Below are 23,312 nucleotides of genomic sequence, written 5' to 3'. Positions count from 1 at the left end.
TCGAGGGGGTAATCCGACTAATCTCTGACGTCAGTGCGTCTCATAAAATGCTAGGATTAGTCGGATAAGTAATCGGACAGGTAAAAGAACACAGTGTTTATTCAATAAGAGAAGAAATAGAAACATTTGAAATTGTTGAAATTCTGGGTGTGTTCTAGGGACTTACTGTAGTAACCGAATGGTTACTATTTCCGTTCCTAGCGGGAAAATGGTTACTGCCCAACCCACTGGGAACGAGAATAGTTACTGCCGGCAGTAACCGCAGTAAGTGATTTTCTTACCGTGCTCAAAAGAATGGTTAGCGCAGTAAGTACATAATTCACCTTCTTCAACAAAAATCTCATTCAACAAAAAATAAATATGGACAAGAATGAAGTAATGGAATATGAAGTTGTTTGCTTGGAAGAAGGTGGGACAGTGATTTTGCAAAAGAAAGAGGGATCTGAGCCAGGTTAGTAAATCACCATATTTTGGGATCAACATTAAAGGACACCCTGAGTAGTAGGCTATCTATTAGCAAGTAGGTTAAATCAATGAAAAACTTATTATTTATTTTAAAGATTTCCATGTTTTCTGGCATATCCAGGCATAATTATTACCTTAAATTGCCATTTGGAATCATTCTAAGGATTGACTTCTTCCAGGTAACATTGAGGCTCCATTAAATTGCCACATGGTAGCATTTTAAGCATTAACTCCTTTTAGGCTCTGTAAACAGGCCTAGGTGAAGTATTACAGATAAGTTGAGGATTTATGGGCTGCCAAATCATTATTCTGAGACTGTCTTTAATCCTATTGAAGAAGTAGGCTAGGGTAGACTATTCAGAGTCTATTCCAAAGGATGGTAATTTTATCCAGTAAAATTACAGTTGATTGACTTCTTGCTATCACTGAAATGGGTTAGGTTAGGAAAATGAAACTTTCAGGGATGGGTCTACAGGCTAAAGTATGTCCTGGGAAGGTATTTCAAAGTACACATCTCTACTCATTCTTGCTCTAGAGGGCATTGACCTTTGATGACCTCCAAAAATATTTATAGCTGAAGTTACATGTTTCCCATTGATTCTGCCAATCTATCCCTCAACCTTTAACTCCCTGTTAATTGAAGCAACTGTAAACAAAGCAAGAATGGGGGAAAAGGTAACAGGTGACAGAATACATTGGAACTACATAATTTTGGCTATATATTTGCACATTAGGCAGGTTGGAGGTAAATTATAGTATAGAGATGTATGCTTTTCCCTTGCGTATGTAGGCTAAGTAGAAGGTCACTTGTACCTGATTCTGTCTGTGTTGTTTTTAGTTGGGTGGGAAACATCCAAAGGAAGTTTCCTTTGAAAAGGAAAGGTGAGAATGCCCAACAGTGAGATTGAATTTGTCAAAGCTTGGAGGTTTGCCCCTTCAGTCTGTTTAAAGGAAAATGGATTCATAATTGAAGCTTTGTTCATTTCAATCTTAAGGGTGACCTATATTTGTGACAATTCATTAAATGGTTGTAAAGGGGTTACTTTTGTTTATTCATTTGTCTTCTTTGTTTTCTAACAATTTTTTTAATCTTTAAATTGATATCCATTTCTTACAAATTTTTATTGATACCAGAGGCTCATTTGCAAGTTTTCACCTACTTTGTAATCCCTGGTCTCACAATTACATTTAAATTTACTGAAGCTAGGAAACATAGAGCTACTATCTATTTAAAGAAAATCAATGGATATAAGTAGGTTTTATTGTATTTAAGCCCTAGGGCCATGGCAATTAAAGACAAATTAAAGAAGATTAACTTTAAAATACTGGACATTAAATAAGCATGATAGTCACAAAGAAAAACAAATAACAAAATTATACTTCTGTGTTCAGTTGCCAACCTGAGCAACAGTCCTAATTTTTTTAAATCTTGCAGACCATTCACCCCAATTACATTCACAAGCTATCTCTCATGACCCACACTCCTGTCCATACATCCACATTTCAGGGAAATAGAAGGACCATCATGCTGGTATTCTTCATTTTTACTTATATTTTATGGGTTTGAAAGAAAGTTTCTATGGCTAAGTCAGTAGGCCAGTAAAGGACCTGGTGGTCCTTTAGCCAGGTAGTGCAATAGGAAGCTAGGGACCAGTCAGCCTATGCTCTTGCATGCCCTTCCTTCTTACTGTCCCTAGATTTCCATCTGTACTCATTTAAAGTTAGGCCAATTCTAGCTGAGGTTAGTCATATCACCAACCCCTATCCAAAACAAAATAAACTGACAATGCCAGGAATTAAACCTGTACCCCTTGGACAAAGCATTCCAGTCCAGAGTGCCTACCACTTAGCAAGGAACACAAATTTGACCAGAGAATAATAATTATTTTTAAAAAAGTAGAATATTGAAAAAAAACTTGCTATAGTTGTCCCACTACTATCCTGTAAATGCTATAGGCCCATTTTATTTAGACAAATCAATTTAAGACAGGTATCAACAAAACTCCATCAGGGATTGTATATGCTTAAGATACAATCAAGCTATTTGAATGCTTAGTTATGTGATATTCTAGTCTTCAAATAATAAAAAAAAAGAGAAAAAGTATATGATCTATTTATTTTTCACCAGCTCATTTGAGCAAAATCATTTGTGACAGCCAAATGCCCATGGTTGGCTTAGAACCTCTCTAAATGCTATGAAACAGAAGGAATAAAAAAATTATACTAATCAGCATTAAACTGTCCCTTAAATTTAAACACGTGCATTTAATTCGAAAATGACGCTACTGCTAGTCAGCTTACTGTGCCGTTCCCACTGGCTCTACCGCAGTTAGAAATGGGCAGTTACCGCGCAGTTACTGCAGTTACTGAAAAACCGTCAGCTGGAACACACCCTCTGAATGTTCTTATTAGTATAAAGTAATGGAACAAGATCCAGATGATCTAGGTCCTGCTTTTGTTTCGTCAGATGGAACATACATTATTCAAGAGAGTAAGATTTTATTTAGGGCCTGGGCTATGCTATTGTATGGTTTTAGTTCCAAGTTTTTTTTTCACTTTTTGAAGTTAAAGTTGCCTAAGGAAAGTTTTTTTTTTTTTTTTTGAAAGTTTTTGTAGTAGCCTACAAGAAAACTATTTTCAGCTTCACAACTTTGCTCAATTTAAATTAATGAGGTTTCAAAGATCTGCTAATATATTTCCTAGCCTTGGAAAAAAACCTATCAATATGGCTTACTATTTTTCAAAAATATTAGGAATTGCACTTCCAGAACTAAAACAAGAGAAAAAGAAACTGATAACCAAAAATTAAGGTAAAATGCTGTTTTATCAAACATTTCAATGGGTACAGACTAGGTGCATAATTTGGGTAAAATTCTAGTTACTTGACTTCTTGCTATCTCAGAAAGGGTTTAGGTTAGGAAAATGAAACTTTCAGGGATGGGTCTACAGGCTAAAGTATGTCCCAGGAAGGTATTTTAAAGTACCCACCTCTACTCCTTCTCCCTCTAGAGGGCCCTGAAATTTGCCTACATGACAGGTCTATAGCCTACCTATTGAAATCTTGACAAAACAACATTTTACCTTAATTTTCAGTTACCAGCTCCTTTTTCTCTGCCTTTAATTTTTGAAAATGCAACTCCTGATATTTGAGTAGAATTCTGAGCCATATCAATGTTTTTTATTTTTTTTTTTCAAAATTTAGGAAATGTATTTGCACACATGTAAAACCTTATAAAATGGAAATGAGCAAAGTTAAGAAGCTGAAAACAATTTTGTTGTACTCAATTAGGCTATAAAAGATTTCACTTTTATAGCACACATATTTTTAAAGGTCATCAAAGGTCAGGGTCCTCTAGAGGGAGAAGGAGTAGAGGTAGTTGCTTCAAACTACCTTCCCAGGACATACTTTAGTCTGTAGATTCATCCCTGAAGGTTTCATTTTCCTAACCTAAACCCTTTCTGAGATAGCAAGAAGTCAATTAACTAGAATTTTACCCAAATTATGCACCTAGTCTGTACCCATTGAAATGTTTGATAAAACAGCATTTTACGTTAATTTTTGGTTATCATTTTCTTTTTCTCTTGTTTTAGTTCTGGAAGTGCAATTACTAATATTTTTGAAAAATAGTAAGCCATATTGATAGGTTTTTTTCCAAGGCTAGGAAATATATTAGCAGATCTTTGAAACCTCATTAATTGAGATTGAGCAAAGTTGTGAAGCTGAAAATAGTTTTCTTGTAGGCTACTTCATGTCAGCAGAAGAGCTGTTTAACAAGGTCTTGCTTTAATTACACAAAGATTGGTACTTTTTTGTTTGTTAGTACACACTTGAGAATTTCTATTGCAAACATTAGACAATACTCAGTTTTCAATGTGTTTATACCAGACAATTAGCTTCACCTTGGTGAGAAACTACATTGTAGCTTTATTTTAATTGAATATTTAGTTGGTGTATCTATGTTTCAGAATCTTACTTGACCATTGTTATCATCATAGCCTCTAATATTCTAATCTTGGTTTGTAGACTTATTCTCCTATTCTTCCTAACTTTTCAACTGTGAAAAAACACCCTGAGCCTTGGCTACTCTACTTATTTCACCTTCATTGTATCCACCACCATTACTAATAATGCTACCCATGTAAATAAGGCTGTCTGCTAGATTGTTTTTCTAGATTGATTATCTGCTAGATTGTTTTCCAATATCAGCTCTGCACCTTTGCTAGTCTAAGTGACTTATACTTTTCAACATTGATTTTTTACACCAATTCTTAGACATCCCTCAAAAATCTCTAATAATTCATTTATTTTGCCCAGAACATTCAAATCATCTGCTTACTCCAAGTCTATGATAGTTTTACCCTACCATTTGATTCCATGCCCTTCCATGGCCTTTTTTGTATTCAATAAGATCAAATCTGTCAACATGATCTGTAACAGCAAGGACAGAATCACACCCTGGTTAACCCCTGATTCAATACCAAACCAGTCACTAACCTCAATATCAACCCTAACCATAGCAATGTTGTTCTTGTACATAGCACTAACCACTTTATTGTATTTATCTAGTATACATTTTACAAGGATAAAATCTTCACAAAAGCCTCCCTATTTGCTGAATCAAATGCCAGCTCATAATCTATAAAGTTCAGGACTAATGGGGTTAGATGATTCAGTTGTTTTTCAATTATTGATCTAAGAGCAAAAATTTGGTCAATACATCCTCTCACCTTCCTAAACCTCACTGAGGCTCTTGTAACACTTTATCAGTAGCATCTCTAAATCTAAAGATTATTTGGTTCTCATGCAAACAACTGCAAAACAAATAACAACCACTTGGAAACAAGGACCATGAATGCTCCCTAACATGACATGAGATATCAGGCCAGCAGTCTGAAAGAAAAGAAACTTTTGAGAAGGTACAAGGACATTCTACAAAGGAAAATTATAAACTGATCCAAAATAAAATCCAGCACCCTACAAGAGAGCTCACAAGCAAGTATGAAGAGTCATCAGTGTCAAAAATCAATCCAAAGAAGTTTTAGAAATATTCCTCAATTCAAAATTCTGATAGACATTCAGTAAGAGAAGTCTCAATTAATAAGAATATTATAACCAGTCCTGGAGATATAGCTAAAGTCTGGAATAAACAGTTCATGTCAGTTTTCACACCTCCAGATAATACTCCCTTGCCAGAAACGGTAGAGTACAATATTGACAAACCTATGCTGATTATCAGTGCCAACTTCTGGATGCTGGAGCTTGCCTCTCCTATAACAAAACTGTTCCAAAAGTCTCTGGAAATGCAGATATTGTGCCTATCCACAAGAGCAGAAGTAGGAATAATGTCACCAATTACCAACCCATTAGCATCACCTCAACAGTCTGTAAAATTCCTGAAGGAACTGTGAATACCACAATTACAAAACATTTATTTGGCAACAAACTGCTTGCAGACAGACTGCATGGTTTCAGATCTTGGTGCTCAGTTGTGACAAATCTTACTAGATCAATCAAGATCAAGTCTTAAGTTACTAGATCACAGTACTCCTTTTAGATTGTGATATGATCCTTTTAGATTTTGCACAAGTATTTCATAAAGGCTGTCTTCACTGAGTGGAGGTATAACTTATAGGTATTGGTATCCATCTGGAGGCTGTAGAATGGGTGATGCAACTCTTTTCAGGAAGAAAGCAGAGAGTTAAAGTGTTTTTGGATTATGAGCTAGATTTTTTCTCAGAATTTGACAGTAGTGTGCCTCAGAGACCAATCTTAGGTCCAACATAGTTCAATGTTTTTCTTAATGATGCTCTAAAAGCTGTAAGAAATAATATGAGCCTTTATCCTGATGATTCAAAGCTTATTGGCTCTGCAGAGTCATAAGTTACAATTGCTTATTTAGAGGACCTGAATTTCAAGCTTCCTATAATTAGAAGCTTTAATTTTAATATTTAGATGTGCAAGTCAATACACTTTGGGAGAATGAACAGAAGGTGGCAGCACCATATGATAGTAGGGTATGGCTCAAGACAATTGATTGACTCTTTGACAGATGGGAGAGATTTGGGAATTGTTTTTGAGGAGGAACTAAAATTTCGCAATTATGCACAAACAGCAGTTGCCAAAGCATCCCAGACCCTTGGCATAATCAAGTGCACTGTGTGTCCAAAGACAGGCAACAAAAGCTGTTGATGGATGCAAGAATCTTGACTATCCATCTCAATTGAATCAGCTAAAGCTCCCAACACTTTTGTAGAGGCATTGAAGAGTTGATGTCATAATGACTGATAAGCTTTTGAATTGTGACTCCTCCAGGACAAGGGGGAATAGTGAAAAGCTGTCCCAGAAGAGGGCAGATATCAGAGTCTGCGACCACTGCTTCTCCAGTAGAGTGATTGATCCCACTCTTTTCCCATTGGATCAATGTTCCTGATAGTGCTATAATTGCTCCATCCCATTGACGCCTTTAAGATTGTTGTTGACACGAATTGGTCCATTAAACCATGGAAGACAGAGTGGGATGCAATTTTGTCCATGGCCCCTCATCATCACTCACCAGTGACTACTGGATTTTTTCTTTATTTTGCTGAACAATGCAAGTTAAGGTAATTACCATGCTCACTCTGATTGTCTTTTTTATAAAGGTGCTTGATTATTGTTTTCATAAAATAACCAGGTACTTTCCCTTTTTGAAAAATCATATTCCTGATCTTCAGAAACTTATTCTAGCCTTGGAACCAGTATACTTCAAAAACTCATTTACCCAAACTATCAGCACCAGAAACCCCATTATTTTTTTAACCCTTTTAGTATTGTCTCCATCCCTCTAACAAAACTGATCTTCCTTCACTTCCATATTGTCACAAACTTTTTTATTCTTTTCTATGTAACTTCTTGTGACTTTATCATGGTTTAACACACTCTCAAAATGTTCTAGTTATCTTTCTTTTAAGCTTTCTTTATTACTAATTTAGACCCTGTTTCTATTTTCAACTGTCAAGTCCATTCTGGGAACATCCAGACTGACTTGTTCCTCTCAACTTGTCTATGCAGTATTTAATGTTATGTTGTTTTCTGCATCTTCCAGATCCTTGGGAATTTTATCCTTGGCATCCACTTACAACTCTTTAATTTTGACTTTAATGCCTTCTTTACTTCCCTTACTTTTGTCTTGTTTCCGTGTGATCTATTGCTCAGATCCTTTTTGTGCAAACGCCTCCCCTGTTTTACTAAGTTTAAAGCTTTTTTGCTAATATTCCTTGCTATGTTTTTAGCTCTCCTCCCTAAGACATCACCTAGTACTTCACAAACTATATTCTAGAAGTTTTTCCATCAATATTCTACATTGATGAATTTTAGACTCTCTAGTTTTGTATTGCACTGCTCCTAAAAACTTCCTCTCAAATTCTCATCCTGGAGTCTACCAACATCATAACTTCTTGGAAGGTAGTTACTCTTGCTGAATTTCAGCTTTGCATTAACACTAGATGCTACTAGATATTGACCTTTACTTCTAACAACAGTAACAGCACTCCTATATACATTAGCATCTTGTATCAGTCCTGCCAGTCTTCCATTTGCAATGACATAATCAGTTTGTTTGGCTGTCTCATCATCACATGACAGCCATGTTAACTTACATGCATTTTATTACCAAATACTGTATATACTATAACTATGTAATTTTACACATACAATATTATAGAAGTTTATAATCATCCCTATTTTCTGTTCCTACACCAAACTTAACTAGGCTAGGATAACTTCTACCCCAATTCTAACCTACCTGGACATTAAGTTTCTCTGTTAAAATACCATATTTATTCCTGAGATCCTGTTTATTTGTTCCTGTTACTGTAAGTAAAATTTATCCCAATTGCTACTATCTCTGTCAGTTGGTTCTACAGCACATATACTACTATGACTGATAGCCTACCGGAAACTTTTTATTCATAAAAATGAGCATCTAGAATTCTATTACTAATACCTTCCCAGCCTTAGCAAGACTTAGAAGCATCCATATTGTATCACCTCATTTCATGTTTCATATGCCCAGAAGATAAGTTTCTGAACATCCTAACAATTCCAAAACACATAAATTTGTCAGTCAAAATGTCAATACAATAGTGGTTTTTTAATGTTGCAACATTTCTATTGACAATTTTCATATTAAATAAATCATTGAAATTGTTATGACCTCATGATCAGCAAAGGGTCCCACCAGTGCAGGCTGGGAACTAGTACATATCTATATATTCTAAAGTCTACACAAGGCACTTAAGCCATTTTATAATGAGACAGCAAGAAGTTTCTTGGACCTCCAGTTGAATTAATATAAGAAAACTGGTCAACATAGAAGACATACCTTAAGATTGAATGCAAAGAGAAATATAATATCATCTCAGTCCATCAAGGGGGGGGGGGTATTGTCAGAAAAGCAACCATGGTATTTGAAAAGAACATAAAGTAAGGAGACTAATGGTGTTATTTTTATCCTATTATTATGTTTCCTTTGGATATATTGAACCATAAGAAGTTGGCTCTTCAAAATACCTTCCCAGGATATCATTTGGACTCTGGATTCATTCATGGGAGTTTCATTCACCTTCTTCAACTACTCTACAGGATATACATCTTGAATTTTACCCTGTCAATGAATTTTTTTTGTGTTAAATTAAAATTCACATAAATAGATCTACAGCTCTATGGGGGTCAAAAGAAAAGGCTTTAACCCTCTCGTTGCTCCAGATATATATATTTGCAAAAAAATGATGCCCCTTATTCTCCAAGCAAGTATTATTGCAGCTTGTTTTTATATAGTTTACTGCTTAACATAAAATATTTGCACCTTGTATTATTTACGTTTAAACATCTGTGAACATATTCCAGCCTGCAAACTTAACATCATGCAATAGAAGCAGTATTTATATATTTCTACTGTTCATTGCTCCATGCAACTCTGTTTGCCTAGTTTCATACTAAGATAAATTATTGATGTTATGTATGATGTTGTAAGCACAAGTTTTGAAATAATTTGTCTTTGTATTTGAGTTATCATTCTTCATTTCACTCCCTTTGCAAATATTCTTATTTAAAAATATTACTGTCATCTGCTAAAAACAAACAAACTTGCCTCATCTAATGTCAAACTGCACTACATGAATAAATATGCAACATTGAAATTATTGCACACTAAGAAAACACAATAAGTGTTATTACAAAATAGCACTCTTCAATTCCCTTATTGATGAATCCTGTAAAAAAAAAACTCTCAGAAAAACACAGATCTAAAAATAACCCTCCCCTCTATATTTGCATGATATATTGAATATTCAGCTTTTGAATGATGTCATCTACTCCTTACCATGACTGTTTTTGTGTTAAATATGAACCCCAAACGCTGCAGTACAGTGTGTTTATGCTGAGATATTTAAATTAATCTAAAATATCACATTTGCTTTTTGGCAGACTCTTTTTCATGCCTTCAGAAGAGGTCTTCAGCCCCATATCCCTCCCTCCAAAGATTTGTCCTCCCCATATGTGTACTGTTGAAATTTGGCACTTGGTGGGCTCTAGTTTAAGTATGCTTATTTCAAATTGGCTGCAAAACAGTGCTATTCGCAAGTACCTCCTATTTTTCTTCTAAGTTGCAAATCTCCCAGTCTCAACTGTAGCCTAATAATGTATTACTGGAATATATGAAAAAAAAGTCCTGCTTTCCAAGAGTCTGGGCTGGTGGTGACAGCCCTACTCCTGTCTCTGTTTTGCCTGTATACAACTACTGCATCTTTTTTTACCCTTATTAAGGAACTGTTAAACAGAGTACTTCATAACTTTTATTCCTTTATCATTCATTTAGATGTCTTCAGGAAAAAAAAAAATCAAAACATGGATTTATTTTTCTTTTATTAAAATGGTGATAAATTTTAGGGTTAACATGTAAAATCTTATCATATACTAGCTGGCTCCTGCCACGCGTTGCTGTGGCGCGGAGTGCGGAAAGGACAGGCGCGCAGTGTTTGGCGCGGACACGGGGAGTGTTAGCTAGTCCCCACTAATTTTTTAACTTTTTTTTAATTTTTTTTTTTTAATTTTTTTGTTAGTTTTTTTTAGTACAGACGGACAGTCAAACAGCACATTGATACATATATATATATATATATATATATATATATATATATATATATATATATATATATATATATATATATATATATATATATATATATATATATATATATAGATGCATTTAACATTTGAAAAACATCAGATTTATAACTATAAGGAAGACATAAATGACCTTTTACAGGAAAATAACCAAACTATGGTTTAAAGCTACACTTTTTAAGACTCACACCCTCTTTCATAGGAATAACACTCTATCCCATAAATTGTCAGATATTACCCCCCTCACCTGGATAGACCTGTGTCTCCATGATCTAATAAAGGACTGGTACTAATAATTCCAGCTAATATAAGAAGCGAATGTAGAAATTGTATGTGAAAATCACAGCAACTGAAGTCATTCATTGACTCCTTTGCTGCATTTTCTGCAAAATATTGGTAGGCTGCCATGCAAAACATGGGGTAGCAAAGTAGCAATGCTACTTTGCTGACATTTGTCAGAAAACACCATTTTGACATTCAAAAATACTTTTTGCTCAAAGAAAAGTTGTCAAAAGACAAGTTGTGCTGCTGAAGTGTTGACAGCTTTGGGAATTTTGTAAAATTTTGCTATTGGCACCTTTGAAACTTTTTTTCATACCTGTTGGCAAGACTCTAAGTTCATTAAAATAAAGCTTTTAAATTTTGTATTGGGTATTGGTTTGAAGTTGTTTTTGAGTTCTATAATCGTGTATTTTTAGACCATTTCAATATCATGAAAAGAGAAATCACCAATGCAACAGCACAAACACAAAAAAAAAGAAGAGAGACGGAAGGAGAAAAGGAAGACTGTTTTCTTAAATTAGTGATTAATATAGACCAGAACTTGAATGAGGCCTTAACCCTACTCATCCATACAATCACATAGGTCAAACAGCATAGCCACACACAATCAACCATAAAGAATAATCCATGGACAGGCAGTCATGTCGTCAATAAGTATAAGTCGTCATTTACCAAACAATAGAAAAAATAATATAGACGAATAATTCAGAGGCAACACCCAACATAAGGGCTCATCAGGAGAATACACTGGCCTATATAGGGTTTCGCCACTCTAAATTCTCTACCCAGCACAGTGTTGTGGCTACCACAGAATATCCATGACATCCCCGCGTCAGGTATCACCCCCAAAATATATGCCTATGAAAGAAAAAAAAACAGCAAATGTAAAACAACCAAGTAAAACCAAAACAAGCTTATCCCGTTAATTTATCCCTCCCTTTAGCAACAATAGGTAAACTAAATATTATAAATTTTTACCAAATCACAAATATTAACACATTGCAAAAAACCTGAATGAACTAAACAATTATAGAATTCATCTTTACCATGTGGCTAATTTTTAATAAAATCTGCTCAATTAGAAACACAATTCAAAATAAATGGCGCTGCGACAACATTTCTCGAACCTCCGAAATTAGTTGAAAATTTCTTTAAGTATTTCTAGATAATTCTTTTGATATTTATTTAAAAGTTCGTTATAATGAAAACAAAATTTTTTAAATTGCCAAGTTAATTTATTTGCAGAAAAACCTCTTGATATCAATTTTTGGCTTAAGATTTTACATCTATTTTTAAAATCAATATAATTACTACAAATCCTTGCATAACGAAGTAACTGTGAGAAAAACGCTGAATATGTGATATCTGAGTGTATATTACTTTCAGGGAATGGGAAACTAATCACTTCAAAATCAAAATCATCCGTTTTATTATACATTTTAAAACTTAATTTATTATTATCACAAATATTAATATTTAAATCTAAGAAATGATCTTCATGACCAGCGCCATGACTAGGCTCAAGAATAAGCTCTGATGGATATATATTTTTAGAAATATCAATGAAATTTAAGACCAAATATCATCTAAATATCTTTTATTATTTGACAAAGCATGTTTTAAATTAATTGGATTATTCTTATCCATCATATATTTATATTCTAGTTGACTTAAAAACAAGTCAGCTATAAATGGGCTGGCATTCCCCCCCCCCCCCATGGGAATTCCCACAATTTGCTTGTACAAATCACCCCCAAATCTTATATAAGTATTGTATAAAACAAATTCCAATAACTCAAAAATCATATCCAAGCTGTAACATCTCAAGTTAACTGTAGTATTAAAGCAATTTGTCCATATAGCTTTTTTATTATAAGTGTCTATTTTTAAGAACCTTTTACTAGATAAGAGGAAAGATTTCTTGATAACAGTTTTTAAATTATCAAACACTACATTAAGTGATAGATTAGTATACATTGTCGCAAAATCGAAAGACTCAATTCTTTTAGCTGAAACCATTGTTAAAGAATCTATCACCTTTAGTGAATTATTAACACTCCAATATGGATTAAAATTCGAAAATTTTTTAATACCAGAACAATAGGTTTTAAGTTTATTTACAATTTCCTTCAAAATTAAAGAGAGGTTAGTAGCAGCAATGCGGGTTGGACATTTAGCTGCTCCAGCAATAAACCGTGGTTTAGGGGGATTCTTATGAAATTTTACAGTCCAAAATAGGAAAGGGAACTTTTTATCATTGTCATTTATTTTAATATTAAAATTTTTAAAAAGTATTTCTTCAGTCTTTTCAATTAAATTCTCATCCTCTATATTTACCTTTTCGTAAACATTAGTTGTGCATAACTCCCTTTTTAAGATATCACAATACAGCTTCTGACAAATTATGGCAAAATTATTATTAGCTTTATCCACTGGCACAATTACAAATTCATTCTTTAGATTAGCAATTGCTTGTTTAATCTTCGCATTATAAAATAATGATTTAGTGTTACTATTTTTTAAGTTAGAATATATTTTATTTCTTTTTCTACTAATAATTAAATTCTTCCAACTTTGAAAACTCTCTTTATTTTTATTCTCTTTCTTACACCACTTATCAATAAATAAATCAAAATCATTTTCCAAGCCATCAAGAACACTCGATGGTTTCAGATGATGAGAAAGACGGAAATTAGCCCCTTTATTCATTATAATTTGAAGATCATCTTGCTTTATTATTGACAAGTCCCCTGTTATAACATGTTTGTAAGTAGGATTTACAAATGGGCCAAGTTGCTTACAATTACAAACCGGTTTCCAATTTATATCACTATCTAGTCTTTTTAGTATTAAATTATAATTAAAAATAATTTGCCCAATAGTTTTTGAAAATTTATAAGTTAAAACTGGACTATCATTATAATTCAAATCACTAGGAAGGGCCTGTTTCACATGCCGCTGATTTAAAATTTCTGGTAAATTAATATCTTCAATCTGCTTACAAGTAAAATTAATAGGTAAATATAATCTGTTATCCTTATTACTAATCTTATACTTTTTCTTTTTTGAAATAAATTTCGTTTTAGTTAGAATGCAAATTGTATCACATATTACTTTAAAATTATAATCAAGAGCTGTATTATTCTTAACAATCCAGAAAAGTTTGATTAAATTCCTCTTGGATAAATTATTTAGACATTTTATTACAGAAATCATACCCCTAGATTCAAGTAGCTGGCATAGATCTATAGAAAGCATATGTACATCTAATTCATTTTTTCTATTATTTTTCCTATGTCCTCTCGATCGTTTTTTACGTTTAGTAGGACAAATCTATCATGCAGTTTCGTGGCTAAATGCTTTGCTTATTATCTCTAATATCAAGCTTTTAATTGAAGATCAATAGTAATTTCAGAAAGGGACAAACATCTGTGCTTCATGCAGATGTATTGAAGGAAAGCATATTTGGTTGTAATTATTCTATGAATTAAATTTTTTCCAATTAAATCATGAATATTGTTTTTCTAACTAAAGTAATTTTGTTGTTTAGAATGCATTAAGATGTGGATTCCTCTTTAATCTAAAGACACAAGAATATGAGAAAACTTTCTTGTTATAAATTGTTTACTCTATAATTAGATGAGGGTGCATAGCATGACATTTCTGACACAACCCCCATTGCAGATTAATCCCTATTATTCGTACTTTTCATCAAGATCATCACTGGGCATGTACTAAAAGAAGAATTTGAAATTTTACGAAGAAAACTTAACCTGAAATATAAAAGTTTACAAACATACTCTATAAATATAAGTTTATTTTTTTACAATTAATCGGTGTGACAGAGACTTCCATTGTAGAAATGCTGCAATTGCTGAGTCTCATAAATTTTTGGTTTGCTACAAAGATCTCAGTCGTATTTCAAATTAATAATATCAAATGAATTTTTTTCAGGTTTTTAGGGTGGATTAGGAAATGCTAAATGAGAGGTAAAAAAAAACAAGGAAACAAAGGTTTTGATCTAATTTTAAAGCTTTGATCAAATAATTGTCATAACTGAGAAAAGTTTGAGAGACAAATTAATGCAATGTAATAGCCTCCAAAGATATGATGGATCAGCCAAATTAGTATAGCCTTGTGCAGGAAAGCTATTTTTTTTTATTTATTAAAAAACTTGACAGTAGAAGCTAGTAGGACAATTCTTGCTAATGTTGTGATCTGAATAAATTCTACATATAAATGTTTTATTTCTTCATGTTGCCTTCAGTTTTGGAGAGACTTCTATTACGTTTTGATAAATTATAAAAACTGATACTTTTTGGTTCCCAGAAAAGTTCTTGGGAAAAGTAGGCCTAAGCATGAAGTAGTTACTTTTTACTCCTTGTGGGTTTTGAAGTTGAACCAATTTGCTGGTCTTTTTTGCATTTTAATTTTGTCAGTCTTTGTAATAAATGCATAAACCTCTTTCTTTAATATTATAGATTCCAACTTTTGCATTAAAATTGCAATGTAGTGGAAATATAATTGAGGGAAAACATTAGAATCAAATGGATGTAAAAGAGCCTAGTAGTCAATTATTACCTTTATTCAGGTGAACTTTACTGGCAGATTGCATAAATTAGTACCTTTCACCCTCCCCTTCCCCCAAAAAGACCTTAGCTGGAAATTATGATCTAAGATAACTCTAGAAGAGGCTCTGCCTGGAGTATTAAAAATCTTAATGGTAGTTTTTGATTTTTTTTTTTTTTTTTTTTTTTTTTTTTTTTAATCTCAACCAGCTATATGTTGCATTTCAATTCTGGCCAATCTTTTTTTTTTTCTTTGATTCTTGTGTGGAATTTATAAACTACTAGCTGTTGGGGTGGCGCTTCGCGCCACCCCAACACCAAGTTGGTGGGGGCGCTTCGCGCCCCATCCCCCCAAGCCCCCCCGCGCGCGTAATTCGTTACGCGCCATTGTAGTTGTGTCCCTGTGTTCCAGCTGTGAATATAGATATATATATATATATATATATATATATATATATATATATATATATATATATATATATATTTTAACTATGTAAAACTTGCGAATATACAACATTCTTGGCTGTCCCATTGTCTGTGCATATAAATAGATTGTCAGGTTTACCGACTCTTGAACATGCAACATATAATTGTCCATGGGAAAAACAATCTGTATTCAGATCTATACCTCATTATTCTAATGATTGCCCTTGAGCTTTGTTGATGGTGATTGCTATTTTTATATATATAGATTTACTGCAATCCAACTGGCCGCAAAATTTTGCACATTGCTTGAAATATGACATCATTGTAGGCTAATTTCATAAAGAAATCTATGCTAATTTTTTGTCAAAACTGAAAACATGCAATAAGGTAAAACTTTATAAAAAGCTGAAAAATTTTAGTATTTTTTACATAGAATGATAATTGTAAGTTTCTGATAGCAAAACTTTTAAACTTTACAATAAAAAAAATGCTGTTAATGTAAATTTTAGGGTTTGCCCCATTTAAGAGCATAATTCCCTTTTGACCCTTCTATGTATATAATTTGACCCTTGACATTTAGGTCATATTATAAAATACATATGTTTACCAAATTTGAAGTTATCTTAAAAAACATTAAATCATTCTGACACAGAGCGACTTATAAACTAGTTAAAAGAATCACAAACAAAGGAAAGACAGATTCCAAATCAAATTATATCAAGGAATTGGTTGGAGGTGCTTGACTTCAAATAAAAAAGAATGATCAAAATCAAAAGTACTATTGATTTGTTTAATGTTTCAGACTGAGGTTATTCAAAGGTTCAGTGCTTGATACTTGCTTTTCATGGATCATAATAATGCTTGCTGACAACAATGCATTTCTAAATTAGAAACAGTAGAATAAAATTCAGAGCACCCCAATATTACTGGTGACAAGGTTAAAAAATAGTGTGCTGTCCTAGTTTTTACTAATAGGTTTAAACAGATTTTAGAAATTCTGCTTTTTTGCTCAAGAACTAAAAAACTAGGCTCGATAGTCATATTTTTTTAGGCTAGTGGATTACCTTCGATTTTTGCTTTCAAACCTCTGCTAGCTATATGGCAGATCAACTTTTAAAGTTGAATCAACTTTTCAAAAAAAGAGAAAATTTTGTATTTTTCTCAAAACTTTTTTTATATTACATCCAATTCCTGATCCATTGACTGATCCAACAAGTTTATTGTTTAATAAGAAGGATTTTTTCTCCTTTAATGTTTTAGTTGCAGATGAGGCAAGTTTAAGTGCTGATGGTGGTGATAACTCAGAAGATGACAGTAGGGATAGATTGGCTGCAACTTTGAGGGAACAGGATAGGTTCTTGCCAATAGCCAATGTTGCCAGAATCATGAAAAGGTCTATCCCTACTTTTGGAAAGATTGCCAAAGATGCCAGAGAATGTGTGCAAGAATGTGTTTCTGAGTTCATTAGTTTCATCACCTCTGAAGCTAGTGACAGATGCATGATGGAAAAGAGGAAGACAATTAATGGAGAAGACATATTGTTTGCAATGTCTACCCTTGGATTCGATAATTACATTGAGCCTCTCAAGGTTTATTTGCAAAAATACAGAGAGGTATTGATATCTTTTTTATATATAAAACTAAAACATCATTTGTAAAGTATATAGATTTATTCAAACTCAAGAGGCAGACATTCCGAAAAAATGAAATAGAGCCTGGGAAGAGCTGAGTTCCCCCCAGTAGGGACTTGTTAGGATGGGATAAGTTCAAAGATGAATGGCAGGATCATGAAGAAGCAGGAACTTTATCACGAACTGTCAGGAGTTGTAGGATAATGTAAGGGCTTGGCATGGTTTAAAATTGGTTCAGCGTCATTGATTCTTGCTGCCTTATTGGTGACGGCTCTCCTATGTCTTTCCTTGGAGGGTATTATGTCTCCTTTTCCCCCAGTGGCTTCACTAAATAGTTAGTACTGCTTTCAAGTATCATTTTTCACTCTGGCCTTTTCCATTTCAGTTGTTACCCTATCTATGAACTTTGCTTGTCTAATTTCACTGACAGGTGTCTGTAGATAACTGATATAAAGGATATGCTTTGCTTAGTTCTATATAAACTGGTGATTTCTTGTCCATCATCGATTGTTTCTCACCTGAAATCCCTTCCTTCCAGGCCTGGACAAAATGCTCAAAAAAGCACTCAAGATGTTTAAAGACAGAATATCTTTTACAATTTTAGGAACATTTTATCACATAGGAGATTGGTTTATTAAATCGAGATCTGCTGCATGTTTATAGCCTAATATTTTTTTTTTTTTTTTTTTTTTTTTTTTTTTTTTTTTTTTTTTTTTTTTTTTTTTTTTTTTTTTTTTTTTTTTTGCAGAGTGCAGAATATAATAGCTTTGATATTGTAGACAGGATAAGGATAACCTAATCATATTGTATGTCAGAGCTTTTTAACCATACACAATATGTGTTAATGGAACAAGTACCTTAGTAAGAGATAGCAAAGTGTACAGAAATGAGTAATAGTAAATTCAAATTTACCTGTTTCAAAATATGCACAACATTAACCAAAGAATGAACTGAGATTTATTTTTTAAGTTCCCATATATACGTATCTAAGACTTATTTCTTATTGGTAAGGTGGTTTGATATACCAAAATGCCAAACGCTAACCGTTGCTCCTATAGTCTATGTTGTGTCTGACATTTTGTACTCCTGAGATAATTGCCAATAGATAAGCTGTTATTTAGAGGAGGGTCTACAGAGGCATGTAGATTACTAGAATCCAAGTGTGACTGAACATGCATCATACTGATGATCTTCCTCACAGTATAAGAATATACAATTAGCAAAATATTTCCCAAACATTACACACATCTCATAGTGCGTAAGTAAACTCTGAGCATATTACATCAGAGCAAGGCTGGGTCATGAATCTTCTGTTGTTTTAGATCTGTGTCAAATTTTTTAATGGGAAGTATAGGACTTTTCGCTACTGCATATTACCTTTACTATGATCTTCCCTTTGAGAACAGCTTATCAAACGGTTTTTGGATATTGCAAATAAAATATCAAAAATGTAATGTTTATTGAAAACACCATAAAAGGTGCATTTTGGAATCTAGATTGGGGGCATAATGCCCCTCCCCTACTCCCTCTGATTGGTGCCACTTGGTATAACCCTGAAATTATTCATTTTTACCTTAGAACCTTATTTTAATTGGCATAAAAATGTAGACAGTATGCGACAAAATGTTTTATTTCGTGAAAAAAAGAAGCAACATTGTAATAAAATCTTGTCCGAAATTGTCTTAAATGAAGAAAGTGCTTTCTAAATATGACTAATAAACTTGGAAGACCTAACATTTCTTTTCGAGTATGCGGTTTAAAAATAAGAAATACTGATTTATGGTTGTGCTGTCCAGGGAGTGCGACCAAAATTTTATTTTAGACGAGTCAAATATTTGTATTTGGGGAAAATGGGTGGTTCAACAAAGATATTTATTAGCTATTTTAGTCATGTTCAAAAAGTACCTACTTAAATAAAAAGCTCTAGTTTTATTGGGGACGGGGTTCTTATACCCCTTCCTTTATAGAAATCTGTATGCAAAAACAGTTTATTCTGTTCAAGGTAAGGGTTGAGTCTTCAGGCCGGTTACTCTTTTAGATTTTCAGTTAGAAAGATTGATTTTTATTTCTCACTTAATTTGTGTTTTGTGTTTCGTTAGATTTGCGCTTCTCTCCACCCCACAAAAAAAAAGAAAATCGTGGTCTTGTTGCCTGTTTCTGTAAGCTGAATTCTATGATTTTTTTTTTTTTTTTTTTTTTTTTTTTGATTTTTTTATTATTTTCAGTCAATGAAGGGTGAAAAAGATCTGGAAGAATATGAAAGCTCTCAAGAAAACTATGGTAAGGCACCATTAGATAAGTTTTCTGTTTATTATTTTTTTCTAGCTCTTTCCTTTTTATTTTGTTATTATTTTCAAATAGAAGAAGGCACCTGTAATTTCTCGATATGTATGGGAATATACCAAATTAATAAATACTAAAGATCTTCTAAAGATATTGCTGGTGCATAGGGTGTGGAATCAACGTTTCAGTTCTTTGGTCTTTTTTACAGGGACAAGTAGCAAACTTGTTGCCCACCCTTGATGCGGCGGGATTGATCCATGGGCCTTCTATTGCCAAGCAGAGCATTAATACACTGTGCTATAACTTCTGTACAACCAAATGTCATTTATGTAAAATCATGTTTGGGCACTTTGGAGGTTACTTGGGATTAACCAAAGGGAGGCAGTGGTCTGACGTCGCTACAAAAATGGACCCCCCCCCCCTTGGAGTCCCATAAAATTACAGTGTAAGGTTTCCGTTGAGTACTAATACGGGAATTTCTTGAGGGTTGGCTAGAGAACCATTTTAAAGTGTAAAAAATATTTGTTTTACGTGCATATTAGGGAATTCCAGGGGAAGGGAAAAACATTAAAATTTATGAGGGGGTACGGGCCTGCAAACCCTTTCCCATTCTGTGGTTAAATAGCTTTAGCATACTATCCATGCATTAAGAGCCTATTGCCATATGATTGTTGAATGACCCACTTAAAAAGCCTAAGCTGGTAGAATAAGTTTTGTTAGAATATTTCTTACTCACAATTCAAGGAAATTATGGAACTACCTTGAAGAGGGTAGGAACTAAAACATCAAATTGAGAACAAAATTAAAACAATGTTATGTTAATTGGTCTTCGGGTTTTGTCTGCTTTTTCTCCTGTCATCAAATGTTTTCCCTGTCAGGTACCTCGTTAAGCTTCAAATGTTTAGTCAAGTTCTTTAAATAAGTCTATAAATATGTAGAATGTGACAGTGTTATTTTAATGCTGCAGCTAAATGTTTAAAAAGCAAAGCATTTTATTGACTTTTATTTTCAATGGTACTGATGGGAACCTGATGAAACTTAAAAATAAGCATCTGGGGGGGGGCATTTCAGGTGGCAACCCCTATTTTGGATACTGCATAGTCAAAATTTACAGATTTTTATGCGTATGTTGCGTAAGCATAGTTCCCACTAGGTTTTTTTTTATAATACTGTTCATTGTGCTTAGGGCCTAATTCGCCCTGGTCAACTTTCTCCCTAGGGTTTTGTCTTTTGGTTTCTTTTAAAAGAATCAACCGATTGGCTTTTCAGGGACAACCTCACTTGGGAGACCATTCTAATCAGAGGTATAGTGTCCCTCAGAGCTGCTCTTCAGCTTTTCAATGTAGATAATCCGAGAACAGTCATTGTCCTCTTTCAAGTGAACAGATTATCCCGCGTTTCTGCGTACTTTCCATATTGGCTGGACAAACGAAGGTACTAGTCGAGAGAGCTCGTCCGAGGGAAGGGGATGCATTTATAGAAAACAGCCTTGTAGGAAAATTGTATTTCAGACAAAATATTCGGCATATTCAATTTCTAATCCCTATATTAAACTCTTAAGCGCTGCCGTTTGAACGATTGAGGCACATGGCTTCCCGTAACGGAGGTGTTAAAATACCCCGTTGTTTTACCCCAGAGCGTGTCTTTATTGTCCTCCAAAGCCCCTTGAGTAATACAAAAGTATCACTTTATAAACTGCTTTCGTTTTGGGGTATTTAGGAGTATTAACATAGAAAGATTGACCTATATAGTAAAAAAAAAACATCATTCACTGACCTTAGAATGTTGAAATTGGAATCCTTTACAGTAACTGAAACCAGAAAACAAGTTTGGCTCAGATAGTTTTGTCAGTATATGTTGTATTTGTCAAGTATTTGTCAGTGATAGTTTTGTCAGTAAGTTATCGATCATCAATGGGCAGGTTATTCGATTTGTAGATTATCCACGGTCCTGCTAAGAACCAAATTCTTTTAAGAAATATAAATTATATAGATTTTCGATAACACAACTGAGTCCTATAAGATTTATTTGGGTTAAGATAAATCAGTAACGCAAATTGTTTAAAAATTGGGAATATAAATGATTATAAAGACGTGATTATTTAATAGCCTATAGACATAAAGTGTTGCAAGTGTTTTGTGTTGAATTTTCACCGCCTAGTCTAATTTTAGATTAACTGTTGGATTTGCTTATTCAGGGTTATTATGCCGAGCAGTCCTGCGAAAAATCAACTTCAAAAACCTTCAATTGAAGTTCGATTTATGTTTTAATTGCCCTTGAATAACTCATCTGCTTTAAAGTACCAACCATTTAAAATAAAACATTTTTGTCAGTGGGTCAGTTTTATGTCTCGATTTTCTCAGATTTTTCTTTTGGTGGTTTCATAAATGTTATTCTGTTTTTTAGCGCAGTACGAAATTTTTGTCAATGTTGCCACTTTGAACCATGAAAACAAATGAACAAAACTAGTTAAGTTCGGCAACGCTTTTTGTCTGAAAAATTCAGACATTAAAAATCTCTTGATTCCCAAAGACTGCTACAATTTTCAACGGAAAGCTACATCTTAAGTTGTTAGCTGCCATATGGTTTTGATATATTGTATGCTTATTTTTCTTTCACTCACGTTTATTTTCTTCTTAGTTTTGGTTCCTACTATTATCAAAAACTAAATAACTGTATATTGTGGTCTTTTTAATAGAAAATTGAACTTCGAATTTTCCCAAATTTTTAATTATATGTGGTTGTGTGAATTTCAAAGAAAATTCGAAGGATGTTTTTTTAAGAAATTTTAAGTTTTTTTAAGGATTTTTTTTAAGAAAGCTCAGCGTTCTTAAGCTGTTTTGTTCCATATGTTTTATTTTTTTACATTTTCAACCATGTTTCATGCGCTGTTTAGCATTAAGAAAAAATTAACAAGTCAGCCCTTGCAGGTTCTAATACTTTTAAATTATTATTTTCCAACTGTTTTTTCAGGTTCTACCAACCAGGTGACGAATATGATTCCGTCTGGGACAAATATTGTATATGCTTTCCCACGCGACGTTCAGTCCTTCCAGCTGAGCTGATATTCCTATGTATATCGAATGATGATTGTTGATAATATCGTATATTTTGTCCTTGCACGATTTAATAGAATACAATTAAAATAAAGTAGCTCAGTGTCCAAAATAGTGAAATTATTTCTGCCTAGTCAAATTTGCTTAAGTTTTATCATGGCCAAAATAGACAGAAATATTTTATATTTCGGCCCTTTTGAGACAGGAAAACCTCAATAACAGATATGACGGCCGGATAAGGAGGAAAATGGAAAAATATTCCGGAAAATGGAAAATCCTGCAATATGCATTTTCTGGGTCAGATTTTCATTGTGAATCGTTTTCTGAAGCTCCTTCGTCTGTAGACCTTCAACTAATTAAGTTCAAAAACTAACTGATAGCTGATGATTGAGGACTTTGTTGCATAGCAGAATGACAAAATTATGGGCGCGGTGAG

The 23,312-nt window shown here is 33.5% G+C and overlaps 1 protein-coding gene across 2 annotated transcripts; it reads left to right on the top strand.

Moving 5' to 3' along the window:
• The first annotated feature begins 83 nt into the window (after positions 1 to 83).
• On the top strand, positions 84 to 22,973 carry LOC136032683 (uncharacterized). 2 transcript variants are annotated; one of them, XM_065712978.1, is made up of 5 exons: positions 84 to 146; positions 2,864 to 2,956; positions 17,167 to 17,519; positions 19,763 to 19,817; positions 22,794 to 22,973. In XM_065712978.1, the coding sequence occupies exons 2-5, from the start codon at positions 2,887 to 2,889 to the stop codon at positions 22,883 to 22,885; spliced, it is 570 nt and encodes a 189-aa protein (XP_065569050.1). In that variant the 5' UTR covers positions 84 to 146; positions 2,864 to 2,886; the 3' UTR covers positions 22,886 to 22,973. The 2 variants fall into 2 exon arrangements, with proteins under 2 accessions (XP_065569050.1, XP_065569051.1); XM_065712979.1 differs by having other exon boundaries at positions 92 to 146; positions 17,173 to 17,519.
• The last annotated feature ends 339 nt before the right edge of the window (positions 22,974 to 23,312 follow it).

Source organism: Artemia franciscana, chromosome 11 (genome assembly GCF_032884065.1).
Source record: "Artemia franciscana chromosome 11, ASM3288406v1, whole genome shotgun sequence".
In the NCBI taxonomy this organism is placed as follows: Eukaryota; Metazoa; Arthropoda; class Branchiopoda; order Anostraca; family Artemiidae; genus Artemia; species Artemia franciscana.
This window is presented reverse-complemented; position numbering and strand designations above follow the sequence as displayed.

What these genes read in the sequence shown, in the direction of transcription:
- LOC136032683 (XM_065712978.1), top strand. Translation starts at nt 2,887, where the DNA reads ATGGAACAAGATCCAGATGATCTAGGTCCTGCTTTTGTTTCGTCAGAT. An exon ending in AACATACATTATTCAAGAGA is followed by an intron (nt 2,957 to 17,166) that starts GTAAGATTTTAT and finishes TTAATGTTTTAG; the next exon opens with TTGCAGATGAGGCAAGTTTA. An exon ending in ATTTGCAAAAATACAGAGAG is followed by an intron (nt 17,520 to 19,762) that starts GTATTGATATCT and finishes TATTATTTTCAG; the next exon opens with TCAATGAAGGGTGAAAAAGA.